Genomic DNA, 23795 nt, shown 5'->3' on the forward strand with positions numbered 1-23795 from the left:
GGCCCAGATGCCATTGGTTCTCAGACCTGCAGCGTCTATCGATAAGAGCATCCTCTTCTACTTCCTCAACACCCAGACCTCCTCGTTCAGGGCCCTTGTGTCTACCCGGACCTGGCCAGACTGGCTTTGACGGCGTGGCTCTTGAAGCATCACTCCTGAGGGCCAAAGGATTCTCCGAAACAGTTATCCAAACAACTATGCTAAAGGCCCGAAAACTGCCATTTGCACGGATATATTACAGGGTCTGGAATTCTGACGCTAAGAATTATGATGCGTACAAATTCTGAACCTCCAGAATTCTGGCTTTTCTGCAACAAGACCTGGATTTCGGCTTTCGTCTGGCCTCCCTCAAGGTTGATATATCTGCCTTGTCTGTGTGGTTTCAGAGAAAAATTGCGTCTATCCCTGATGTTCATACTTTCACTCAGGGTGTTTTATGGATTCAGTCTCCCTATGTCCCTCCTGTGGCTCCATGGGATCTGTCTGTTGTCCTGAATGCCTTGCAAGAGTCTCCATTTGAACCTCTTGAGTTAGTGGACCTTAAGTGGCTCACGGTCAAGGTCCTGTTCCTACTGGCTATTGCCTCTGCTGGGAGGCTGTCAGACCTAGGCGCTTTGTCCTGTAGTCCACCCTTCCTGATATTTCACCGTGACCGCGCAGTTCTTAGAACTCGCCCTGGTTATTTACCTAAGGTGGTGTCATCTTTTCACCTAAACCAAGAGATTGTGGTTCCGACCTTCATCTCTTCTGGTTTGTCCTCCAAAGAGCTGTCTTTGGATGTGATATGGGCTCTCCATATATACGTGGGGAGGACTGCCTCTGGAGGTCAGATTCCCTTTTTGTACAGTTTGGTTTTCACAAACGTGGCTGGCCTGCAAATAAGCAGACCTTGGCCAGATAGATTAGAATGGTGAATGTACAAGCTTAAGCACAGGCTGGACTCCCAGTTCCTGCTGCTGTTATTGCCCATTCTACTCGGTCTGTTGGACCTTCTCAAGCGGCCCGCCGTGGTGCGTCCGCTGAACAATTGTGCAAGGCAGCTACGTGGTCCTCAATGAACACGTTCATTAGGTTCTATTCCTTTGATACTTCCGCCGCCCAGGATGCTTCCTTTGGATGCCGGGTTCTCATACCCGCTAAGGCGCGTCCCCTCCCTTGAGGAACTGCTTTAGGACATCACCCGATGTTTCCCTGTGGAAACTAATTTACCCTGCTGCAGAAAAGGAGATTTATGGTAGACTTACCATTGTTAAATCTCTTTCTGCGAGGTACATTGGGTTCCACAGGGCGTCCACTCTGACGCACCTAGCTTCTTTGGGTTTGTATGGCATTAGCCGCTGGTACCCTCTCCTGTCGTGAGAATGTGGTTCTATGTGATTAACATCTGCCGTCTCTCTTACCCGCTACTACATTGGACTGGTTAACGAAACTGAGCTCACCGTGCCTGGAGGCGGGGTTATAGAGGAGGCCCCATAATGCATCCTGGAACAGCCTAAAGCTTTAGCCTGTTGGTGCCTCTCTGGATCAAGATCCATTCTACACCCGATGTTTCCCTGTGAAACCCAATGTACTTTGCAGAAAGAGATTTAACATTGGTAAGTCTACCATAAATCTCCTTATTCCGGTGCCAGTGTGTACTGATGATGACTAGTATCACACCATGTGGGGATGGGGGGCTGGGTCAGTGTAGGGTACTAGCAGCTCTCCCAACCTTCAAATGTCCTCCCGCACTCTACCCAGCATGCATCCAACCTCCCAGCTTGTAATCGTCCTCTTAAAACTCCTTCTTCAACTGTGCCAGTCCCTCCCTGTCTTTCCAGCCTCTGCTCCGCTCTCCCCTGGTGTCCCCCTGTGGCTGTACCCCTTTAGAGTGTAAGCTATTGTGAGCAGAGCCCTCTGTCTCTCACGGGCTATTATTATGTATTGTTAGTTAATAGCTCCTGCAGAACCCTGATGGCACTGTATACATAAGAGGTAATAATAAGAGTTGTGTCCCCAGGCGGCAGTTGAAGAAGGGGGTGACAGCGCTGAGGTGGCCAGCAGAAGTAAGAAGGAGCGGAAGCTGACCAACCAGTTTAACTTCAGCGAGAGGTCGTCACAGACTTTCAACAACCCCCTGAGAGTAAGTTCTGCGCACACTTACTGCCCTTTGCAGAGGCCTTTCTGTGTCTGATATTCTGGTGTCAACGTCTTTCTGTTCCAGGAAAGGGCTTCTCAGACAGAACCACCTCCCCGAGCAACCTTCTCTGCCACCGCAAGTCAGGTAAGTCACTGTGCCAGCATGTGCATCGCTTCACAGGCCCAGTGGGAGTATAGGTCATCTGTGCAGTGCTCTGCAGGAAGAATAGACCATCTGTGCAGTGCTCTGCAGTCCTGCTGGAAGTATACAGTGTCTATGCAGTGCTCTGCAGTCCTGCTGGAAGTATACAGTGTCTATGCAGTACTCTGCAGTCCTGCTGGAAGTATACAGTGTCTATGCAGTGCTCTGCAGTCCTACTGGAAGTATACATTGTCTATGCAGTACTCTGCAGTCCTGATGAAAGTATACACTGTCTATGCAGTACTCTGCAGTCCCGCTGGTAGTATACATTGTCTATGCAGTGCTCAGCAGTCCCGCTGGAAGTATACATTGTCTATACAGTGCTCTGCAGTCCCGCTGGAAGTATACATTGTCTATACAGTGCTCTGCAGTCCTGCTGGAAGTATATATTGTCTATGCAGTGCTCTGCAGTCCCGCTGGAAGTATAAATTGTCTGCTTTTTATTGCTCTTTCTCACAGTGGGATATCTATGATGCGTACATTGAGGAGCTACAGAAGCAGGAGAAGCTGAAAGAGAAGCAGAAGGCTCCGGTGTCTAAGAAGGATGAAGAGTTTCACTCCCGGCCAAAGCTTCTCATCTCCGAGTTTCAGGTGACCACCGAGGCTCCCTCTAAATGTACCGTATTCTGTTCCCAGCCAGCCTTCTGCTTTCTTACTGTATACATCAGAGGAATAGGGTATGTGAGAGGTCCTTCCTAACCTGCCACCCTCACCACCAGCCCCCGGTAACCTGACCCCAGCCGCCATCTCCTATATATCAGAGGAATAAGGGATGTGAGAGGTCCTTCCTATCCCGCCACCCTCACCACCAGCCCCCGGTAACCTGTCCTCAGCCGCCACCTCCTATATATCAGAGGAATAGGGGATGTGAGAGGTCCTTCCTAACCCGCCACCCTCACCACCAGCCCCCGGTAACCTGTCCTCAACCGCCATCTCCTATATATCAGAGGAATAGGGGATGTGAGAGGTCCTTCCTATCCCGCCACCCTCACCACCAGCCCCCGATAACCTGTCCCCAGCCGCCACCTCCTATATATCAGAGGAATAGGGGATGTGAGAGGTCCTTCCAATCCCACCACCCTCACCACCAGCCCCCGGTAACCTGTCCCCAGCCGCCACCTCCTATATATCAGAGGAATAGGGGATGTGAGAGGTCCTTCCTATCCCGCCACTTACACCACCAGCCCCTGGTAACCTGTCCCCAGCCGGCCATCTCCTATATATCTGAGGAATAGGGGATGTGAGAGGTCCTTCCAATCCCACCACCCTCACCACCAGCCCCCGGTAACCTGTCCCCAGCCGCCATCTCCTATATATCAGAGGAATAGGGGATGTGAGAGGTCCTTCCTATCCCGCCACCCTCACCACCAGCCCCCGGTAACCTGTCCCCAGCCGCCATCTCCTATATATCAGAGGAATAGGGGATGTGAGAGGTCCTTCCTATCCCGCCACCCTCTCCACCAGCCCCCGGTAACCTGTCCCCAGCTGCCATCTCCTATATATCAAAGGAATAGGGGATGTGAGAGGTCCTTCCTATCCTGCCACCCTCACCACCAGCCCCCGGTAACCTGTCCCCAGCCGCCATCTCCTATATATCAGAGGAATAGGGGATGTGAGAGGTCCTTCCTATCCTGCCACCCTCACCACCAGTCCCCGGTAACCTGTCCCCAGCCGCCATCTCCTATATATCAGAGGAATAGGGGATGTGAGAGGTCCTTCCTATCCCACCACCCTCACCACCAGCCCCCGGTAACCGGTCCCCAGCCGCCATCTCCTATATATCAGAGGAACAGGGTATGTGAGAGGTCCTTCCTATCCCGCCACCCTCACCACCAGCCCCCGGTAACCTGTCCCCAGCCGCCATCTCCTATATATCAGAGGAATAGGGGATGTGAGAGGTCCTTCCTATCCTGCCACCCTCACCACCAGCCCCCGGTAACCTGTCCCCAGCCGCCATCTCCTATATATCAGAGGAATAGGGGATGTGAGAGGTCCTTCCTATCCAGCCCCCGGTAACCTGCCCTCAGCTGCCATCTCCTATATATCAGAGAAATAGGGAATGTGAGAGGTCCTTCCTATCCCGCCACCCTCACCACCAGCCCCCGGTAACCTGTCCTCAGCCGCCATCTCCTGTATATCAGAGGAATAGGGGATGTGAGAGGTCCTTCCTATCCCGCCACCCTCACCACCAGCCCCCGGTAACCTGTCCTCAGCCGCCATCTCCTGTATATCAGAGGAATAGGGGATGTGAGAGGTCCTTCCTATCCCGCCACCCTCACCACCAGCCCCCGGTAACCTGTCCCCAGCCGCCATCTCCTATATATCAGAGGAATAGGGGATGTGAGAGGTCCTTCCTATCCCGCCACCCTCACCACCAGCCCCCGGTAACCTGTCCCCAGCCGCCATCTCCTATATATCAGAGGAATAGGGGATGTGAGAGGTCCTTCCTATCCCGCCACCCTCTCCACCAGCCCCCGGTAACCTGTCCCCAGCTGCCATCTCCTATATATCAAAGGAATAGGGGATGTGAGAGGTCCTTCCTATCCTGCCACCATCACCACCAGCCCCCGGTAACCTGTCCCCAGCCGCCATCTCCTATATATCAGAGGAATAGGGGATGTGAGAGGTCCTTCCTATCCTGCCACCCTCACCACCAGTCCCCGGTAACCTGTCCCCAGCCGCCATCTCCTATATATCAGAGGAATAGGGGATGTGAGAGGTCCTTCCTATCCCACCACCCTCACCACCAGCCCCCGGTAACCTGTCCCCAGCTGCCATCTCCTATATATCAAAGGAATAGGGGATGTGAGAGGTCCTTCCTATCCTGCCACCCTCACCACCAGCGCCCGGTAACCTGTCCCCAGCCGCCATCTCCTATATATCAGAGGAATAGGGGATGTGAGAGGTCCTTCCTATCCTGCCACCCTCACCACCAGCCCCCGGTAACCGGTCCCCAGCCGCCATCTCCTATATATCAGAGGAATAGGGGATGTGAGAGGTCCTTCCTATCCCGCCACCCTCACCACCAGCCCCCGGTAACCGGTCCCCAGCCGCCATCTCCTATATATCAGAGGAACAGGGTATGTGAGAGGTCCTTCCTATCCCGCCACCCTCACCACCAGCCCCCGGTAACCTGTCCCCAGCCGCCATCTCCTATATATCAGAGGAATAGGGGATGTGAGAGGTCCTTCCTATCCCACCACCCTCACCACCAGCCCCCGGTAACCTGTCCCCAGCCGCCATCTCCTATATATCAGAGGAATAGGGGATGTGAGAGGTCCTTCCTATCCTGCCACCCTCACCACCAGCCCCCGGTAACCTGTCCCCAGCCGCCATCTCCTATATATCAGAGGAATAGGGGATGTGAGAGGTCCTTCCTATCCAGCCCCCGGTAACCTGCCCTCAGCTGCCATTTCCTATATATCAGAGAAATAGGGAATGTGAGAGGTCCTTCCTATCCCGCCACCCTCACCACCAGCCCCCGGTAACCTGTCCTCAGCCGCCATCTCCTGTATATCAGAGGAATAGGGGATGTGAGAGGTCCTTCCTATCCCGCCACCCTCACCACCAGCCCCCGGTAACCTGTCCTCAGCCGCCATCTCCTGTATATCAAAGTAGTAGGGGATGTGAGAGGTCCTTCCTATCCCGCCACCCTCACCACCAACCCCCGGTAACCTGTCCTCTGCCGCCATCTCCTATATATCAGAGGAATAGGGGATGTGAGAGGTCCTTCCTATCCCGCCACCCTCACCACCAGCCCCCGGTAACCTGTCCCCAGCCGCCATCTCCTATATTTCAAAGGAATAGGGGATGTGAAAGGTCCTTCCTATCCCACCACCCTCACCACCAGCCCCCTGGTAACCTGCCCTCAGCCGCCACCTCCTATATATCAGAGGAATAGGGGATGTGAGAGGTCCTTCCTATCCCGCCACCCTCACCACCAGCCCCCGGTAACCTGCCCTCAGCTGCCATCTCCTATATAGCAGAGAAATAGGGGATGTGAGAGGTTCTTCCTATCCCACCACCCTCACCACCAGCCCCCGGTAACCTGTCCCCAGCCGCCATCTGCTATATATCAGAGGAATAGGGGATGTGAGAGGTTCTTCCTATCCCGCCACCCTCACCACCAGCCCCCGGTAACCTGTCCCCAGCCGCCATCTCCTATATTTCAGAGAAATAGTGAATGTGAGAGGTCCTTCCTATCCCGCCACCCTCACCACCAGCCCCCGGTAACCTGTCCCCAGCCGCCATCTGCTATATATCAGAGGAATAGGGGATGTGAGAGGTCCTTCCAATCCCACCACCCTCACCACCAGCCCCCGGTAACCTGTCCCCAGCCGCCATCTGCTATATATCAGAGGAATAGGGGATGTGAGAGGTCCTTCCTATCCCGCCACCCTCACCACCAGCCCCCGGTAACCTGTCCCCAGCCGCTATCTCCTATATATCAGAGGAATAGGGGATGTGAGAGGTCCTTCCTATTCCGCCACCCTCTCCACCAGCCCCCGGTAACCTGTCCCCAGCTGCCATCTCCTATATATCAAAGGAATAGGGGATGTGAGAGGTCCTTCCTATCCTGCCACCCTCACCACCAGCCCCCGGTAACCTGTCCCCAGCCGCCATCTCCTATATATCAGAGGAATAGGGGATGTGAGAGGTCCTTCCTATCCTGCCACCCTCACCACCAGTCCCCGGTAACCTGTCCCCAGCCGCCATCTCCTATATATCAGAGGAATAGGGGATGTGAGAGGTCCTTCCTATCCCACCACCCTCACCACCAGCCCCCGGTAACCTGTCCCCAGCTGCCATCTCCTATATATCAAAGGAATAGGGGATGTGAGAGGTCCTTCCTATCCTGCCACCCTCACCACCAGCGCCCGGTAACCTGTCCCCAGCCGCCATCTCCTATATATCAGAGGAATAGGGGATGTGAGAGGTCCTTCCTATCCTGCCACCCTCACCACCAGTCCCCGGTAACCTGTCCCCAGCCGCCATCTCCTATATATCAGAGGAATAGGGGATGTGAGAGGTCCTTCCTATCCCACCACCCTCACCACCAGCCCCCGGTAACCGGTCCCCAGCCGCCATCTCCTATATATCAGAGGAACAGGGTATGTGAGAGGTCCTTCCTATCCCGCCACCCTTACCACCAGCCCCCGGTAACCTGTCCCCAGCCGCCATCTCCTATATATCAGAGGAATAGGGGATGTGAGAGGTCCTTCCTATCCTGCCACCCTCACCACCAGCCCCCGGTAACCTGTCCCCAGCCGCCATCTCCTATATATCAGAGGAATAGGGGATGTGAGAGGTCCTTCCTATCCAGCCCCCGGTAACCTGCCCTCAGCTGCCATCTCCTATATATCAGAGAAATAGGGAATGTGAGAGGTCCTTCCTATCCCGCCACCCTCACCACCAGCCCCCGGTAACCTGTCCTCAGCCGCCATCTCCTGTATATCAGAGGAATAGGGGATGTGAGAGGTCCTTCCTATCCCGCCACCCTCACCACCAGCCCCCGGTAACCTGTCCTCAGCCGCCATCTCCTGTATATCAGAGGAATAGGGGATGTGAGAGGTCCTTCCTATCCCGCCACCCTCACCACCAGCCCCCGGTAACCTGTCCCCAGCCGCCATCTCCTATATATCAGAGGAATAGGGGATGTGAGAGGTCCTTCCTATCCCGCCACCCTCACCACCAGCCCCCGGTAACCTGTCCCCAGCCGCCATCTCCTATATATCAGAGAAATAGGGGATGTGAGAGGTCCTTCCTATCCCGCCACCCTCTCCACCAGCCCCCGGTAACCTGTCCCCAGCTGCCATCTCCTATATATCAAAGGAATAGGGGATGTGAGAGGTCCTTCCTATCCTGCCACCCTCACCACCAGCCCCCGGTAACCTGTCCCCAGCCGCCATCTCCTATATATCAGAGGAATAGGGGATGTGAGAGGTCCTTCCTATCCTGCCACCCTCACCACCAGTCCCCGGTAACCTGTCCCCAGCCGCCATCTCCTATATATCAGAGGAATAGGGGATGTGAGAGGTCCTTCCTATCCCACCACCCTCACCACCAGCCCCCGGTAACCTGTCCCCAGCTGCCATCTCCTATATATCAAAGGAATAGGGGATGTGAGAGGTCCTTCCTATCCTGCCACCCTCACCACCAGCGCCCGGTAACCTGTCCCCAGCCGCCATCTCCTATATATCAGAGGAATAGGTGATGTGAGAGGTCCTTCCTATCCTGCCACCCTCACCACCAGCCCCCGGTAACCGGTCCCCAGTTGCCATCTCCTATATATCAGAGGAATAGGGGATGTGAGAGGTCCTTCCTATCCCGCCACCCTCACCACCAGCCCCCGGTTACCTGTCCTCAGCCGCCATCTCCTGTATATCAGAGGAATAGGGGATGTGAGAGGTCCTTCCTATCCCGCCACCCTCACCACCAACCCCCGGTAACCTATCCTCAGCCGCCATCTCCTATATATCAGAGGAATAGGGGATGTGAGAGGTCCTTCCTATCCCGCCACCCTCACCACCAGCCCCCGGTAACCTGTCCCCAGCCGCCATCTCCTATATTTCAAAGGAATAGGGGATGTGAAAGGTCCTTCCTATCCCACCACCCTCACCACCAGCCCCCTGGTAACCTGCCCTCAGCCGCCACCTCCTATATATCAGAGGAATAGGGGATGTGAGAGGTCCTTCCTATCCCGCCACCCTCACCACCAGCCCCCGGTAACCTGCCCTCAGCTGCCATCTCCTATATATCAGAGAAATAGGGGATGTGAGAGGTTCTTCCTATCCCACCACCCTCACCACCAGCCCCCGGTAACCTGTCCCCAGCCGCCATCTGCTATATATCAGAGGAATAGGGGATGTGAGAGGTTCTTCCTATCCCGCCACCCTCACCACCAGCCCCCGGTAACCTGTCCCCAGCCGCCATCTCCTATATATCAGAGAAATAGTGAATGTGAGAGGTCCTTCCTATCCCGCCACCCTCACCACCAGCCCCCGGTAACCTGTCCCCAGCCGCCATCTGCTATATATCAGAGGAATACGGGATGTGAGAGGTCCTTCCAATCCCACCACCCTCACCACCAGCCCCCGGTAACCTGTCCCCAGCCGCCATCTGCTATATATCAGAGGAATAGGGGATGTGAGAGGTCCTTCCTATCCCGCCACCCTCACCACCAGCCCCCGGTAACCTGTCCCCAGCCGCTATCTCCTATATATCAGAGGAATAGGGGATGTGAGAGGTCCTTCCTATCCCGCCACCCTCACCACCAGCCCCCGGTAACCTGTCCCCAGCCGCCATTTATATATCAGAGGAATAGGGGATGTGAGAGGTCCTTCCTATCCCGCCACCCTCTCCACCAGCCCCCGGTACCCTGTCCTCAGCCGCCATCTCCTATATATCAGAGGAATAGTGAATGTGAGAGGTCCACAATGTGACTAGGACACACCAGGAGACTGCGCTGAGTAATGTGATAAATGACACCTGTATACTGTGTGAGTCTCTGAATCTGTATATGAAGGGCTACAATGTATCTGCCGCAGCTTTTCTCCAATGCAAGTTCTGTTCTGCTCCGTATACAGCCACAGTCACACACAGTATACAGGTGTCATATCACATTACTCAGCGCAGTCTCATGGTGCGTCCTAGTCACATTGTACTCCGTATACAGCCTCAGTCACACACAGTATACAGGTGTCATATCACATTACTCAGCGCAGTCTCCTGGTGCGTCCTAGTCACATTGTGCTCCGTATACAGCCTCAGTCACACACAGTATACAGGTGTCCTATATCACATTACTCAGCGCAGTCTCCTGGTGCGTCCTAGTCACATTGTTGTCTGTATACAACCTTAGTCACACACAGTATACAGGTGTCATATATCACATTACTCAGCGCATTCTCCTGGTGCGTCCTAGTCACATTGTGCTCCGTATACAGCCTCAGTCACACACAGTATACAGGTGTCATATCACATTACTCAGCGCAGTCTCCTGGTGCGTCCTTGTTACATTGTGCTCTGTATACAACCTCAGTCACACACACACAGTATACAGTTGTCATATATCACATTACTCGGCGCAGTCTCCTGGTGCGTCCTAGTCACATTGTGCTCCGTATACAGCCTCAATCACACAAAGTATACAGGTGTCATATATCACATTACTCAGCGCAGTCTCCTGGTGTGTCTTAGTCACATTGTGCTCCGTATACAGCCTCAATCACACACAGTATACAGGTGTCATATATCACATTACTCAGCGCAGTCTCCTGGTGCGTCCTAGTCACATTGTGCTCCGTATACAGCCTCAGTCACACACAGTATACAGGTGTCATATATCACATTACTCAGTGCAGTCTCCTGGTGCGTCCTAGTCACATTGTGCTCCGTATATAGCCTCAGTCACACACACAGTATACAGGTGTCATATATCACATTACTCAGTGCAGTTTCCTGGTGCATCCTAGTCACATTGTGCTACGTATACAGCCTCAGTCACACACCGTATACAGGTGTCATATCACATTACTGAGCGCAGTCTCCTGGTGCGTCCTAGTCACATTGTGCTCCGTATACAGCCTCAGTCACACACAGTATACAGGTGTCATATATCACATTACTCAGCGCAGTCTCCTGGTGCGTTCTAGTCACATTGTGCTCCGTATACAGCCTCAGTCACACACAGTATACAGGTGTCATATATCACATTACTCAGCACAGTCTCCTGGTGCGGCCTAGTCACATAGTGCTCCGTATACAGTCTCAGTCACACACAGTATACAGGTGTCATATATCACATAACTCAGCGCAGTCTCCTGGTGCGTCCTAGTCACATTGTGCTCCGTACACAGTCTCAGTCACACACAGTATACAGGTGTCATATATCACATAACTCAGCGCAGTCTCCTGGTGCGTCCTAGTCACATTGTACTCCGTATACAGCCTCAGTCACACACAGTATACAGGTGTCATATCACATTACTCAGCGCAGTCTCCTGGTGCGTCCTAGTCACATTGTGCTCCGTATACAGCCTCAGTCACACACAGTATACAGGTGTCATATATCACATTACTCAGCGCAGTCTCCTGGTGCGTCCTAGTCACATTGTGCTCCGTATACAGCCTCAGTCACACACAGTATACAGGTGTCATATATCACATTACTCAGCGCAGTCTCCTGGTGCGTCCTAGTCACATTGTGCTCCGTATACAGCCTCAGTCACACACAGTATACAGGTGTCCTATATCACATTACTCAGCGCAGTCTCCTGGTGCGTCCTAGTCACATTGTGCTCCGTATACAGCCTCAGTCACACATAGTATACAGGTGTCATATCACATTACTCAGCGCAGTCTCCTGGTGCATCCTAGTCACATTGTGCTCCGTATACAGCCTCAATCACACACAGTGTACAGGTGTCCTATATCACATTACTCAGCGCAGTCTCCTGGTGCGTCCTAGTCACATTGTTGTCTGTATACAACCTCAGTCACACACAGTATACAGGTGTCATATCACATTACTCAGCGCAGTCTCCTGGTGCGTCCTAGTCACATTGTGCTCCGTATACAGCCTCAGTCACACACAGTATACAGGTGTCATATCACATTACTCAGCGCAGTCTCCTGGTGCGTCCTTGTTACATTGTGCTCTGTATACAACCTCAGTCACACACACACAGTATACAGTTGTCATATATCACATTACTCGGTGCAGTCTCCTGGTGCGTCCTAGTCACATTGTTCTCCGTATACAGCCTCAATCACACAAAGTATACAGGTGTCATATATCACATTACTCAGCGCAGTCTCCTGGTGTGTCTTAGTCACATTGTGCTCCGTATACAGCCTCAATCACACACAGTATACAGGTGTCATATATCACATTACTCAGCGCAGTCTCCTGGTGCGTCCTAGTCACATTGTGCTCCGTATACAGCCTCAGTCACACACAGTATACAGGTGTCATATATCACATTACTCAGTGCAGTCTCCTGGTGCGTCCTAGTCACATTGTGCTCCGTATACAGCCTCAGTCACACACACAGTATACAGGTGTCATATATCACATTACTCAGTGCAGTTTCCTGGTGCATCCTAGTCACATTGTGCTACGTATACAGCCTCAGTCACACACCGTATACAAGTGTCATATATCACATTACTCAGTGCAGTCTCCTGGTGCGTCCTAGTCAAATTGTGCTCCGTATACAGCCTCAGTCACACACACAGTATACAGGTGTCATATATCACATTACTCAGTGCAGTTTCCTGGTGCATCCTAGTCACATTGTGCTACGTATACAGCCTCAGTCACACACCGTATACAGGTGTCATATCACATTACTCAGCGCAGTCTCCTGGTGCGTCATAGTCACACTGTGCTCTGTATACAGCCTCAGTCACACACAGTATACAGGTGTCATATATCACATTACTCAGCGCAGTCTCCTGGTGCGTCCTAGTCACATTGTGCTCCGTATACAGCCTCAGTCACACACAGTATACAGGTGTCATATATCACATTACTCAGCGCAGTCTCCTGGTGCGTTCTAGTCACATTGTGCTCCGTATACAGCCTCAGTCACACACAGTATACAGGTGTCATATATCACATTACTCAGCACAGTCTCCTGGTGCGTCCTAGTCACATTGTGCTCCGTATACAGTCTCAGTCACACACAGTATACAGGTGTCATATATCACATAACTCAGCGCAGTCTCCTCGTGCGTCCTAGTCACATTGTGCTCCGTATACAGCCTCAGTCACACACAGTATACAGGTGTCATATATCACATTACTCAGCGCAGTCTCCTGGTGCGTCCTAGTCACATTGTGCTTCGTATACAGCCTCAGTCACACACAGTATACAGGTGTCATATATCACATTACTCAGCGCAGTCTCCTGGTGCGTCCTAGTCACATTGTGCTCCGTATACAGCCTCAGTCACACACAGTATACAGGTGTCATATATCACATTACTCAGTGCAGTCTCCTGGTGCGTCCTAGTCACATTGTGCTCCGTATACAGCCTCAGTCACACACAGTATACAGGTGTCATATATCACATTACTCAGCGCAGTCTCCTGGTGCGTCCTAGTCACATTGTGCTCCGTATACAGCCTCAGTCACACACAGTATACATGTGTCATATATCACATTACTCAGCGCAGTCCCCTGGTGCGTCCTAGTCACATTGTGCTCCGTATATAACCTCAGTCACGCACAGTATACAGGTGTCATATATCACATTACTCAGCGCAGTCTCCTGGTACGTCCTAGTCACATTGGGCTCCGTATACAGTGATAAAGCTAAATTTCTCTATCGTCCTAGTGGATGCTGGGGTTCCTGAAAGGACCATGGGGAATAGCGGCTCCGCAGGAGACAGGGCACAAAAGTAAAGCTTTCCGATCAGGTGGTGTGCACTGGCTCCTCCCCCTATGACCCTCCTCCAAGCCAGTTAGATTTTTGTGCCCGGCCGAGAAGGGTGCAATCTAGGTGGCTCTCCTAAAGAGCTGCTTAGAAAAGTTTAGCTTAGGTTTTTTATTTTACAGTGAGTCCTGCTGGCAACAGGATCACTGCAACGAGGGACTTAGGGGAGAAGAAGTGAACTCACCTGCGTGCAGGATGGATTGGCTTCTTGGCTACTGGACATCAGCTCCAGAGGGACGATCACAGGTACAGCCTGGATGGTCACCGGAGCCTTGCCGCCGGCCCCCTTGCAGATGCTGAAGTAAGAAGAGGTCCAGAATCGGCGGCAGAAGACTCCTCAGTCTTCTAAAGGTAGCGCACAGCACTGCAGCTGTGCGCCATTTTCCTCTCAGCACACTTCACACGGCAGTCACTGAGGGTGCAGGGCGCTGGGAGGGGGGCGCCCTGGGAGGCAAATGAATACCTATTTTGGCTAAAAATACCTCACATATAGCCTCCGGAGGCTATATGGAGATATTTAACCCCTGCCAGAATCCGTTAAGAGCGGGAGACGAGGCCGCCGAAAAAGGGGCGGGGCCTATCTCCTCAGCACACAGCGCCATTTTCCCTCACAGAAAGGCTGGAGGGAAGGCTCCCAGGCTCTCCCCTGCACTGCACTACAGAAACAGGGTTAAAACAGAGAGGGGGGGCACTAATTTGGCGTTAGAAATATATAAAAAAGATGCTATAAGGGAAAACACTTATATAAGGTTGTCCCTATATAATTATAGCGTTTTTGGTGTGTGCTGGTAAACTCTCCCTCTGTCTCTCCAAAGGGCTAGTGGGTCCTGTCCTCTATCAGAGCATTCCCTGTGTGTGTGCTGTGTGTCGGTACGTGTGTGTCGACATGTATGAGGACGATGTTGGTGAGGAGGCGGAGCAATTGCCTGTAATGGTGATGTCACTCTCTAGGGAGTCGACACCGGAATGGATGGCTTATTTAGGGAATTACGTGATAATGTCAACACGCTGCAAGGTCGGTTGACGACATGAGACGGCCGACAAACAATTAGTACCGGTCCAGACGTCTCAAAAACACCGTCAGGGGTTTTAAAACGCCCGTTTACTTTAGTCGGTCGACACAGACACAGACAGGGACACTGAACCCAGTGTCGACGGTGAATAAACAAACGTATTCCTTATTAGGGCCACACGTTAAAGGCAATGAAGGAGGTGTTTCATATTTCTGATACTACAAGTACCACAAAAGAGGGTATTATGTGGGATGTGAAAAAACTACCGTAGTTTTTCCTGAATCAGATAAATTAAATAAAGTGTGTGATGATGCGTGGGTTCCCCCCGATAGAAAATTATGGGCGGTATACCCTTTCCCGCCAGTAGTTAGGGCGCGTTGGGAAACACCCCTTAGGGTGGATAAGGCGCTCACACGCTTATCAAAACAAGTGGCGGTACCGTCTATAGATAGGGCCGTCCTCAAGGACCAGCTGACAGGAGGCTGGAAAATATCATAAAAAGTATATACACACATACTGGTGTTATACTGCGACCAGCGGTCGCCTCAGCCTGGATGTGCAGAGCTGGGGTGGCTTGGTCGGATTCCCTGACTAAAAATATTGATACCCTTGACAGGGACAGTATTTTATTGACTATAGAGCATTTAAAGGATGCATTTCTATATATGCGAGATGCACAGAGGGATATTTGCACTCTGGCATCAAGAGTAAATGCGATGTCCATATCTGCCAGAAGATGTTTATGGACACGACAGTGGTCAGGTGATGCAGATTCCAAACGGCACAAAGGTGTATTGCCGTATAAAGGAAGAGGAGTTATTTGGGGTCGGTCCATCGGACCTGGTGGCCACGGCAACTGCTGGAAAATCCGCCGTTTTTACCCTAAGTCACATCTCTGCAGAAAAAGACACCGTCTTTTCAGCCTCAGTCCTTTCGTCCCTATAAGATCATATCTGCCCAGGGATAGAGGAAAGGGAAGAAGACTGCAGCAGGCAGCCCATTCCCAGGAACAGAAGCGTTCCACCGCTTCTGACAAGTTCTCAGCATGGCGCTGAGACCGTACAGGACCCCTGGATTCTACAAGTAGTATCCCAGGGGTACAGATTGGAATGTCGAGACGTTTCCCCTTCGCAGGCTCCTGAAGTCTGCTTTACCAAGGTCTCCCTCCGACAAGGAGGCAGTATGGGAAAAAATTCACAAGCTGTATTCCCAGCAGGTGATAATTAAATTACCCCTCCTACTACAAGAAAAGGGGTATTATTCCACACTATATTGTGGTACTGAAGCCAGACGGCTAGGTGAGACTTATTCTAAAAAATTTTTTGAACACTTACAAAGGTTCAAATCAAGATGGAGTCACTCAGAGCAGTGATAACGAACCAGGAAGAAGGGGACTATATAGTGTCCCGGGACATCAGGGATGCTTACCTCTATGTCCCAAATTTGCCCTTCTCACTAAGGATACCTCAGGTTCGTGGTGCAGAACTGTCACTATCAGTTTCAGACGCTGCCGTTTGGATTGTCCACGGCACCCCGGGTCTTTACCAAGGTAATGGCCGAAATGATGATTCTTCTTCGAAGAAAAGGCGTCTTAATTATCCCTTACTTGGACGATCTCCTGATAAGGGCATAGTCCAGGGAACAGTTGGAGGTCGGAGTAGCACTATCTCGGATACTGCTACAACAGCACGGGTGGATTCTAAATATTCCAAAATCGCAGCTGATCCCGACGACACGTCTGCTGTGCCTAGGGATGATTCTGGACACAGTCCAGAAAAAGGTGTTTCTCCCGGAAGAGAAAGCCAGGGAGTTATCCGAGCTAGTCAGGAACCTCCTAAAAACAGTGCATCATTGCACAAGGGTCCTGGTAAAAATGGTGGCTTCCTACGAAGCAATTCCATTCGGCAGATTTCACGCAAGAACTTTTCAGTGGGATCTGCTGGACAAATGGTCCGGATCGCATCTTCAGATGCATCAGCGGATAACCCTATATCCAAGGACAAGGGTGTCTCTCCTGTGGTGGTTATAGAGTGCTCATCTTCTAGAGGGCCGCAGATTCGGCATTCAGGATTGGATGCTGGTGACCACGGAGCCCAGCCCGAGAGGCTGGGGAGCAGTCACACAAGGAAAAAATTTCCAGGGAGTGTGATCAAGTCTGGAGACTTTTCTCCACATAAATATACTGGAGCTAAGGGTAAATTTATAATGCTCTAAGCTTAGCAAGACCTCTGCTTCAAGGTCAGCCGGTATTGATCCAGTGGGAAAAACATCACGGCAGTCGCCCACGTAAACAGACAGGGCGACACAAGAAGCAGGAGGGCAATGGCAAAAACTGCAAGGACTTTTCGCTGGGCGGAAAATCATGTGATAGCACTGTCAGCAGTGTTTCATCCCGGGAATGGAAACTGGGAAGCAGACTTCCTCAGCAGGCACGACCTCCACCCGGGAGAGTGGAAACTTCATCGGGAAGTTTTTTCCACATGATTGTAAACCGTTGGGAAATACCAAAGGTGGACATGATGGCGTCCCGTCTGAACAAAAAACGGGACAGGTATTGCGCCAGGTCAAGAGACCCTCAGGCAATAGCTGTGGACGTTCTGGTAACACCGTGGGTGTACCAGTCGGTGTATGTGTTCCCTCCTCTGCTTCTCATACCTAAGGTGCTGAGAATTATAAGACGTAGAGGAGTAAGAACTATACTCATGGCTCCGGATTGGCCAAGAAGGACTTGGTACCCGGAACTTCAAGAGATGCTTACAGAGGTCTTATGGCCTCTGCCGCTAAGAAGGGACTTGCTTCAGCAAGTACCATGTCTGTTCCAAGACTTACCGCAGCTGCGTTTGTCGGCATGGCGGTGGAAAGCCGGATCCAAAGGGAAAAAGGCATTCCGGAAGAGGTCATTCCTACCCTGGTCAAAGCCAGAAAGGAGGTGACCGCACAACATTATCACCACATGTGGCGAAAATATGTTGCGTGGTGTGAGGCCAGGAAGGCCCCACAAAGAAATTTCAACTCGGTCGTTTCCTGCATTTCCTGCAAACAGGAGTGTCTATGGGCCTCAAATTGGGGTCCATTAAGGTTCAAATTTCGGCCCTGTCGATTTTCTTCCAGAAAGAATTGGCTTCAGTTCCTGAAGTCCAGAAGTTTGTCAAGGGAGTATTGCATATACAACCCCCTTTTGTGCCTCCAGTGGCACTGTGGGATCTCAACGTAGTTCTGGGATTCCTCAAATCACATTGGTTTAAAACCAGTCAAATCTGTGGATTTGAAGCATCTCACATGAAAAGTGACCATGCTCTTGGCCCTGGCCTGGACCAGGCGAGTGTCAAATTGGTGGTTTTTTTCTCAAAAAAGCCCATATCTGTTTGTCCATTCGGACAGGGCAGAGCTGCGGACTCGTCCCCAGTTCTCTCCCTAAAGGTGGTGTCAGTGTTTCACCTGAACCAGCTTATTGTGGTGCCTTGCACCTACTAGGGACTTGGAGGACTCCAAGTTGCTAGATGTTGTCAGGGCCCTGAAAATATGTTCCAGGACGGCTGGAGTCAGGAAAACTGACTTGCTGTTATCCTGTATGCACCCAACAAACTGGGTGCTCTTGCTTCTAAGCAGACTATTGCTAGTTGGATGTGTAATACAATTCAGCTTGCACATTCTGTGGCAGGCCTGCCACAGCCAAAATATGTAAATGCCCATTCCACAAGGAAGGTGGGCTCATCTTGGGCGGCTGCCCGAGGGGTCTCGGCTTTACAATTTTGCCGAGCAGCTACTTGGTCAGGGGCAAACACGTTTGCTAAATTCTACAAATTTGATACCCTGGCTAAGGAGGACCTGGAGTTCTCTCATTCGGTGCTGCAGAGTCATCCGCACTCTCCCGCCCGTTTGGGAGCTTTGGTATAATCCCCATGGTCCTTTCAGGAACCCCAGCATCCACTAGGACGATAGAGAAAATAAGAATTTACTTACCGATAATTCTATTTCTCGGAGTCCGTAGTGGATGCTGGGCGCCCATCCCAAGTGCGGATTATCTGCAATACTTGTACATAGTTACAAAAATCGGGTTATTATTGTTGTGAGCCATCTTTTCAGAGGCTCCGCTGTTATCATACTGTTAACTGGGTTTAGATCACAAGTTGTACGGTGTGATTGGTGTGGCTGGTATGAGTCTTACCCGGGATTCAAAATTCCTCCCTTATTGTGTACGCTCGTCCGGGCACAGTACCTAACTGGCTTGGAGGAGGGTCATAGGGGGAGGAGCCAGTGCACACCACCTGATCGGAAAGCTTTACTTTTGTGCCCTGTCTCCTGCGGAGCCGCTATTCCCCATGGTCCTTTCAGGAACCCCAGCATCCACTACGGACTCCGAGAAATAGAATTATCGGTAAGTAAATTCTTATTATTTATCTTATAACATTCACTATATGTGGGTAAGAGACTCAGTACGCAATTGACGTATGGGATACCGTAAGGGTACGCACTTAGTGTAGCAGACGCTTAGCCGTGGTCGAGACGCACATGCGGCACGCTCGCTCACAGCTTAACACTTGGTGTCGAGCACGCTATAGGCGGCCAACTACCGTAATGCTACGCTACCAGCGTAGCGGACGCTCGTGACCACGAGGGGAACACGAGCGGCGCAGACGCTCACGGGATGACACTCAGTAAACCTTGTATGCAACACAATGAAAGGCTGAGCCTATACTGTAAACCTTGGTTTTGTAATGTGAGCACAATGCAATGCTAATTAACCTCTATTGTATGAAAGCCTCTTGAGCGATTGAGACGCTCTTAATACTCTCAGCAATGGAATAAACACACAATACCTTGCTAAGGTTCCAAAACCTTTACTAACAATATCTAGCTATGTAAAAAGGGGAAAACAGTTAACAGTTCATACACTACAGGCTAACATCAATATCTAAACATAATAACTACACATATACAATATACAACAGTTTAACAATAACAGAGAGAGAGAGATAGTATGGCAAATACAAACAGGGAACAAGTTGGTCACAGAGAATTACTTACACACTGGAGAATGATCGCTGCGCAGTCCTGGTACCAGCTCCCTAGTTAGTCAATGATGAAAACCGTTGTGGAGAGAGAGAGACTGAGCTGGCCAGGCTGGCTGTTCTTTTATACACTGCGTACAGTACACTACAAAGGGACCTATAATCTCATTGTTCATTGGACACAGGAATGTCTCCCCGCATTATAACAAAAGGTCATAGGTTAGTTTGAACAGGTGGGCTGTGACTATATCGAACTGCTCAGGTGGGAGGGAATCTCAGGATTCCCGCCGCATGGATAATGAACTGCAAATATAGTAAATGTCCAGAAACTACTAATAGACATAACTATACGCAGGAGCGATTAATCTTTACCTAACCGGCACCGGATTGTTTCTAATAAAATGTTCTTTAGTTAGGTACCAAACACCACTGCTCAAACCCTGTCTGACCCTTCATATCATGCAAAGAGGAGTTCCTCTGTCCAGCGACCAGTTACAATAAACAAACTTACAGTTATTATTAAGGGGACCATTACCTATAAAACATACTATTTGGATTTACTATGTAACATTTGAGTCGCCCGCTAGACGCACACAAACCCTACCGTAAATGCACATATCACGCGCCAATGCGCACGGTCGTAGAAGCTTCATTACGCAGTTGCGAATATGTGCACGCACGGGAGAGAATGTGCACGTGCAGCGGGCAAGCACATGGGGTGAATATATGGCAGCGTGTAGCATGATATTTTTCGACTTTGACAGTCCACCCTTTGGCAGTCATCAATAACTGCCACTTCCTAAAACAGTTCAAAAAAAGAAAAATATATGTCATCATGTAAATACCTTTTTATGATTGGGTAAAGGGAGGAGAGGAGAAGGTGGGAAAAAAGGTATGACCTAGTGAGATAGTAGAAGCATGTGTGTATGAATCCATGTTTGAGGGGTCATGTATCATCATGCCGTGCGTGTTTTAAATCAAGCTTCGAGGTATTGCGAAGTATACATTTGAATCCTTCTTATCCCTTATCAGGGATCTGTGGATGGGCTGTCAAACTCTACCAAGCTCTTTTCGGCTTTTGGTTGCAACAAATGGGGAGCACATTTAGTTGATGATACATGAAGGGGGGCAACATGTGAATGCTGATATATGTGTCTATATTCCCTATCGACTATGTGTGTCATTACCTGGAGGTTGTAGAGATGAAGATAAGAAACAATCGTTATAAATGCAGTTGTAAACTATGTGAGTTTAAATAAACAGTCGCCGATTGAGGTCTTGTCTGATGTCTTGTCTTGATGTACATGTTGTCTGATGTCTCTCGGTGCTTTTGCTATAAATAGCGAGCAAAAGTTGTTCCATTGTCCATAAAGTTACAGTCTCTAAAGTATTGGGCTATCGTAAAAGTTAAAGTCACTAGGGATATTGGGGGTCTGTGGCATAGTCCATCAATGGTCTGTATAAAAGAGGTTGTCAAATTCTTCTTCCAAGCGGATGTCTTTGTACCTTGGAGGAAAACAAAGGAGAAACGGGTGAAAGAAACGGACCGTGGAATCACATTTTCATCACAACATTGTCTCTATCGTTGGGTCATAAATCAAATTAGTTGTTGTTATTACAGTGTCTTCGCTCCTCAGACTCATCACTCTGGTACTACCTTTACACTTCGTTAAAGCCCGAACGCATCTAAATATCAGGCCAACCAATATAACGACTCCCAGAATACACAAGAGAAATTTTCCTACATCCATTATAATACCTTGGGTCCATTCTCCTAAACCAGAGAACCAATTTCGTGGGTTCAACCATGACACCCAACTGGTCAGCTCATTACCCACAGCAGCGAGTGTGAGATTGTGTTTCCTTCGAAACTCCCACTTCAATTGCAAAATGTCATCCATCTTTTGGTCTATGACCTCGGCTGGGTCCTCCGTGCTGTTTGTAATGTACGTGCAGCACTTTATTCCATATTGAGTTGCTAGGGTAACACAATACCCGCCTGTCACTGCTGTGAGATAATTGAGAATCATCCTATGCTGAACCAGTTCTGTTTTGTAGGCTTGTAACTCTCTCCCAGTATACCTGAATGTGTCGTCATACATTTCGATGATATTGTCTAATAAATTTGCAAGCGCAGATATATACTTATAATTTATCACTCCTCTGGCGGTACGAGTGATATCTAACGCGAGTAGGAATTGAATCCCGGTGGATTCATGGATCAGATCAGAGGCCGAGTGCTCTGTCCTCTCTATCAGGTGCCGTTTAACGATGTGCTCGTAATGAGTGTGAGTATAAGGAGCTTGGGCACCGCGGTGAATGTCTTTCATTTTGTTATGGGATACAGTCATTACTTCAGGCAGTACTTTTCCAATGTAACACAATCCCTCTGAGTTTGGGGCAAGCCACTTATACGCCTTTCTCCCGCATATGAAATATGCATCATCGGGGAGAACATATGGGACGGAGTATGACATTACCATGTTACAAATTTTCCATGTGAAATCTCCTAACCCTAACTCTCCCATCTGTCTAGTACACGTATCAATTTGTACGATATGTGCACAGTATCCTGGTGATACTTCTCCAACTCGCATGGTCCTACTTCCTAGAGTATACCTATACCGGAAATATTTTCCATTGTTGGCGATCTGGCGTATAAGCTCTGTGTCTATGGGCATTCTATCGGCTCTATATGAAAATGTCATGGTTTGATTACTCCACGACACTTCCCAATTTCCCGGCTTTCGGGGATTGGAAATGTTAAAGCATACTAAAGACCTATCCACATGATACTGGTGGAGCTTCAAACTAGGAGGACTAGAGATATTAAACCTCTTGTCCACCGGCCTCCCACCACTTAGCTCAAGTACCTCTCCTACAGTTAAAGGGAATGGTACTAGTCCTGATTTGCTATGACCTTGAGTTACTTGAGAGCATACCCAACAGTCTGTCTGATTTAACACTTTACCCACTAAGGAGTGATAGTCACTCAATGGATGCCGGTCCATGTGGACATTAAAACTGGACTGACATTTCTTGATGCACCCATCCTCAACTATATTGTCACAATGCCTACAGATGCAGTTCTCTTCAGCTAACAATCCTTCACAATTCCTTCTATTGTCAATGCTACCAGATCGTTTTCTGATACTCGCATTTACTCTGAGATTATGTCGCTCTTGGAAATTTACGCCTCCATCCTGGTCATCAGAACCCATTCCAGATCCCTTCTCGACCTCCATGGTACTCTCGCCGAAACAGACTGCTCTGGTCAACATCATGGTCAACAGGAAAATCCGGATCACAGTCTCTTGGGGCAAGTCCATCTTAGAGGAGTAAAAGGAGAAAAATAAGAAGGGGGATGGGAAATAGGAGGGAGATGGGAACTGGAGAAAATAACAAATGAGAAAAAGAAATCTGGCTCGACAAACGCCTCCGATCTTATTATTCTCAGCGCTCAGGTGTCGGCTCAATCTTCCCTGAACAGACACTCTAGTGATACAACCTCTACCGTCTGTTCTTTATCACGGGACCTCTCGGGGTCAGTGACCTTTTTACAATGAGACGAATGGACCCAAGTCTCTCTCTCGGCAACCTTCAATGCTGTTGTGCTGGTCAATAAGACTTGATATGGTCCTTCCCATCTGTCAATAAGGCAACCTGAGCGTAGAAAATTCCGTATCATTACATAATCCCCAGGTTCAATGTCATGACAATTATTGTCTGGCAAATCCGGAATCACCAACTTTAGATTATCATTCTGATTCCTCAATTGCTTACTCATCTTAACCAAATACTTTACAGTGACTTCATTGTTACATTTCAAATCATCCTGGGGGTTAATCATAACATGGGGTTGTCGACCAAACAGAATTTCAAAAGGAGACAGATTAAGAGGGGACCTGGGAGTGGTTCTGATGCTGTATAATACGATTGGCAAAGCTTCGGGCCACAACAATCCTGTTTCAGCCATTACCTTGCTTAATTTGTTTTTAATAGTGCTGT

At 50.0% G+C, this 23795-nt stretch overlaps 1 protein-coding gene across 3 annotated transcripts in view; it reads left to right on the plus strand.

Annotated features, from left to right (window-relative positions):
• DNAI1 (dynein axonemal intermediate chain 1) overlaps window positions 1-23795 on the plus strand; it is a 563096-nt gene that overhangs the window by 148553 nt on the left and 390748 nt on the right. For all 3 annotated transcript variants that reach the window (XM_063957492.1, XM_063957493.1, XM_063957494.1), the window contains exons 8-10: window positions 2000-2122; window positions 2204-2263; window positions 2780-2911. In XM_063957492.1, coding sequence (XP_063813562.1) covers window positions 2000-2122; window positions 2204-2263; window positions 2780-2911 — 315 coding nt within the window. The remainder of the gene's footprint in view (window positions 1-1999; window positions 2123-2203; window positions 2264-2779; window positions 2912-23795) is intronic.

Source organism: Pseudophryne corroboree, chromosome 1, assembly GCF_028390025.1.
Source record: "Pseudophryne corroboree isolate aPseCor3 chromosome 1, aPseCor3.hap2, whole genome shotgun sequence".
NCBI classification, from domain to species: domain Eukaryota; kingdom Metazoa; phylum Chordata; class Amphibia; order Anura; family Myobatrachidae; genus Pseudophryne; species Pseudophryne corroboree.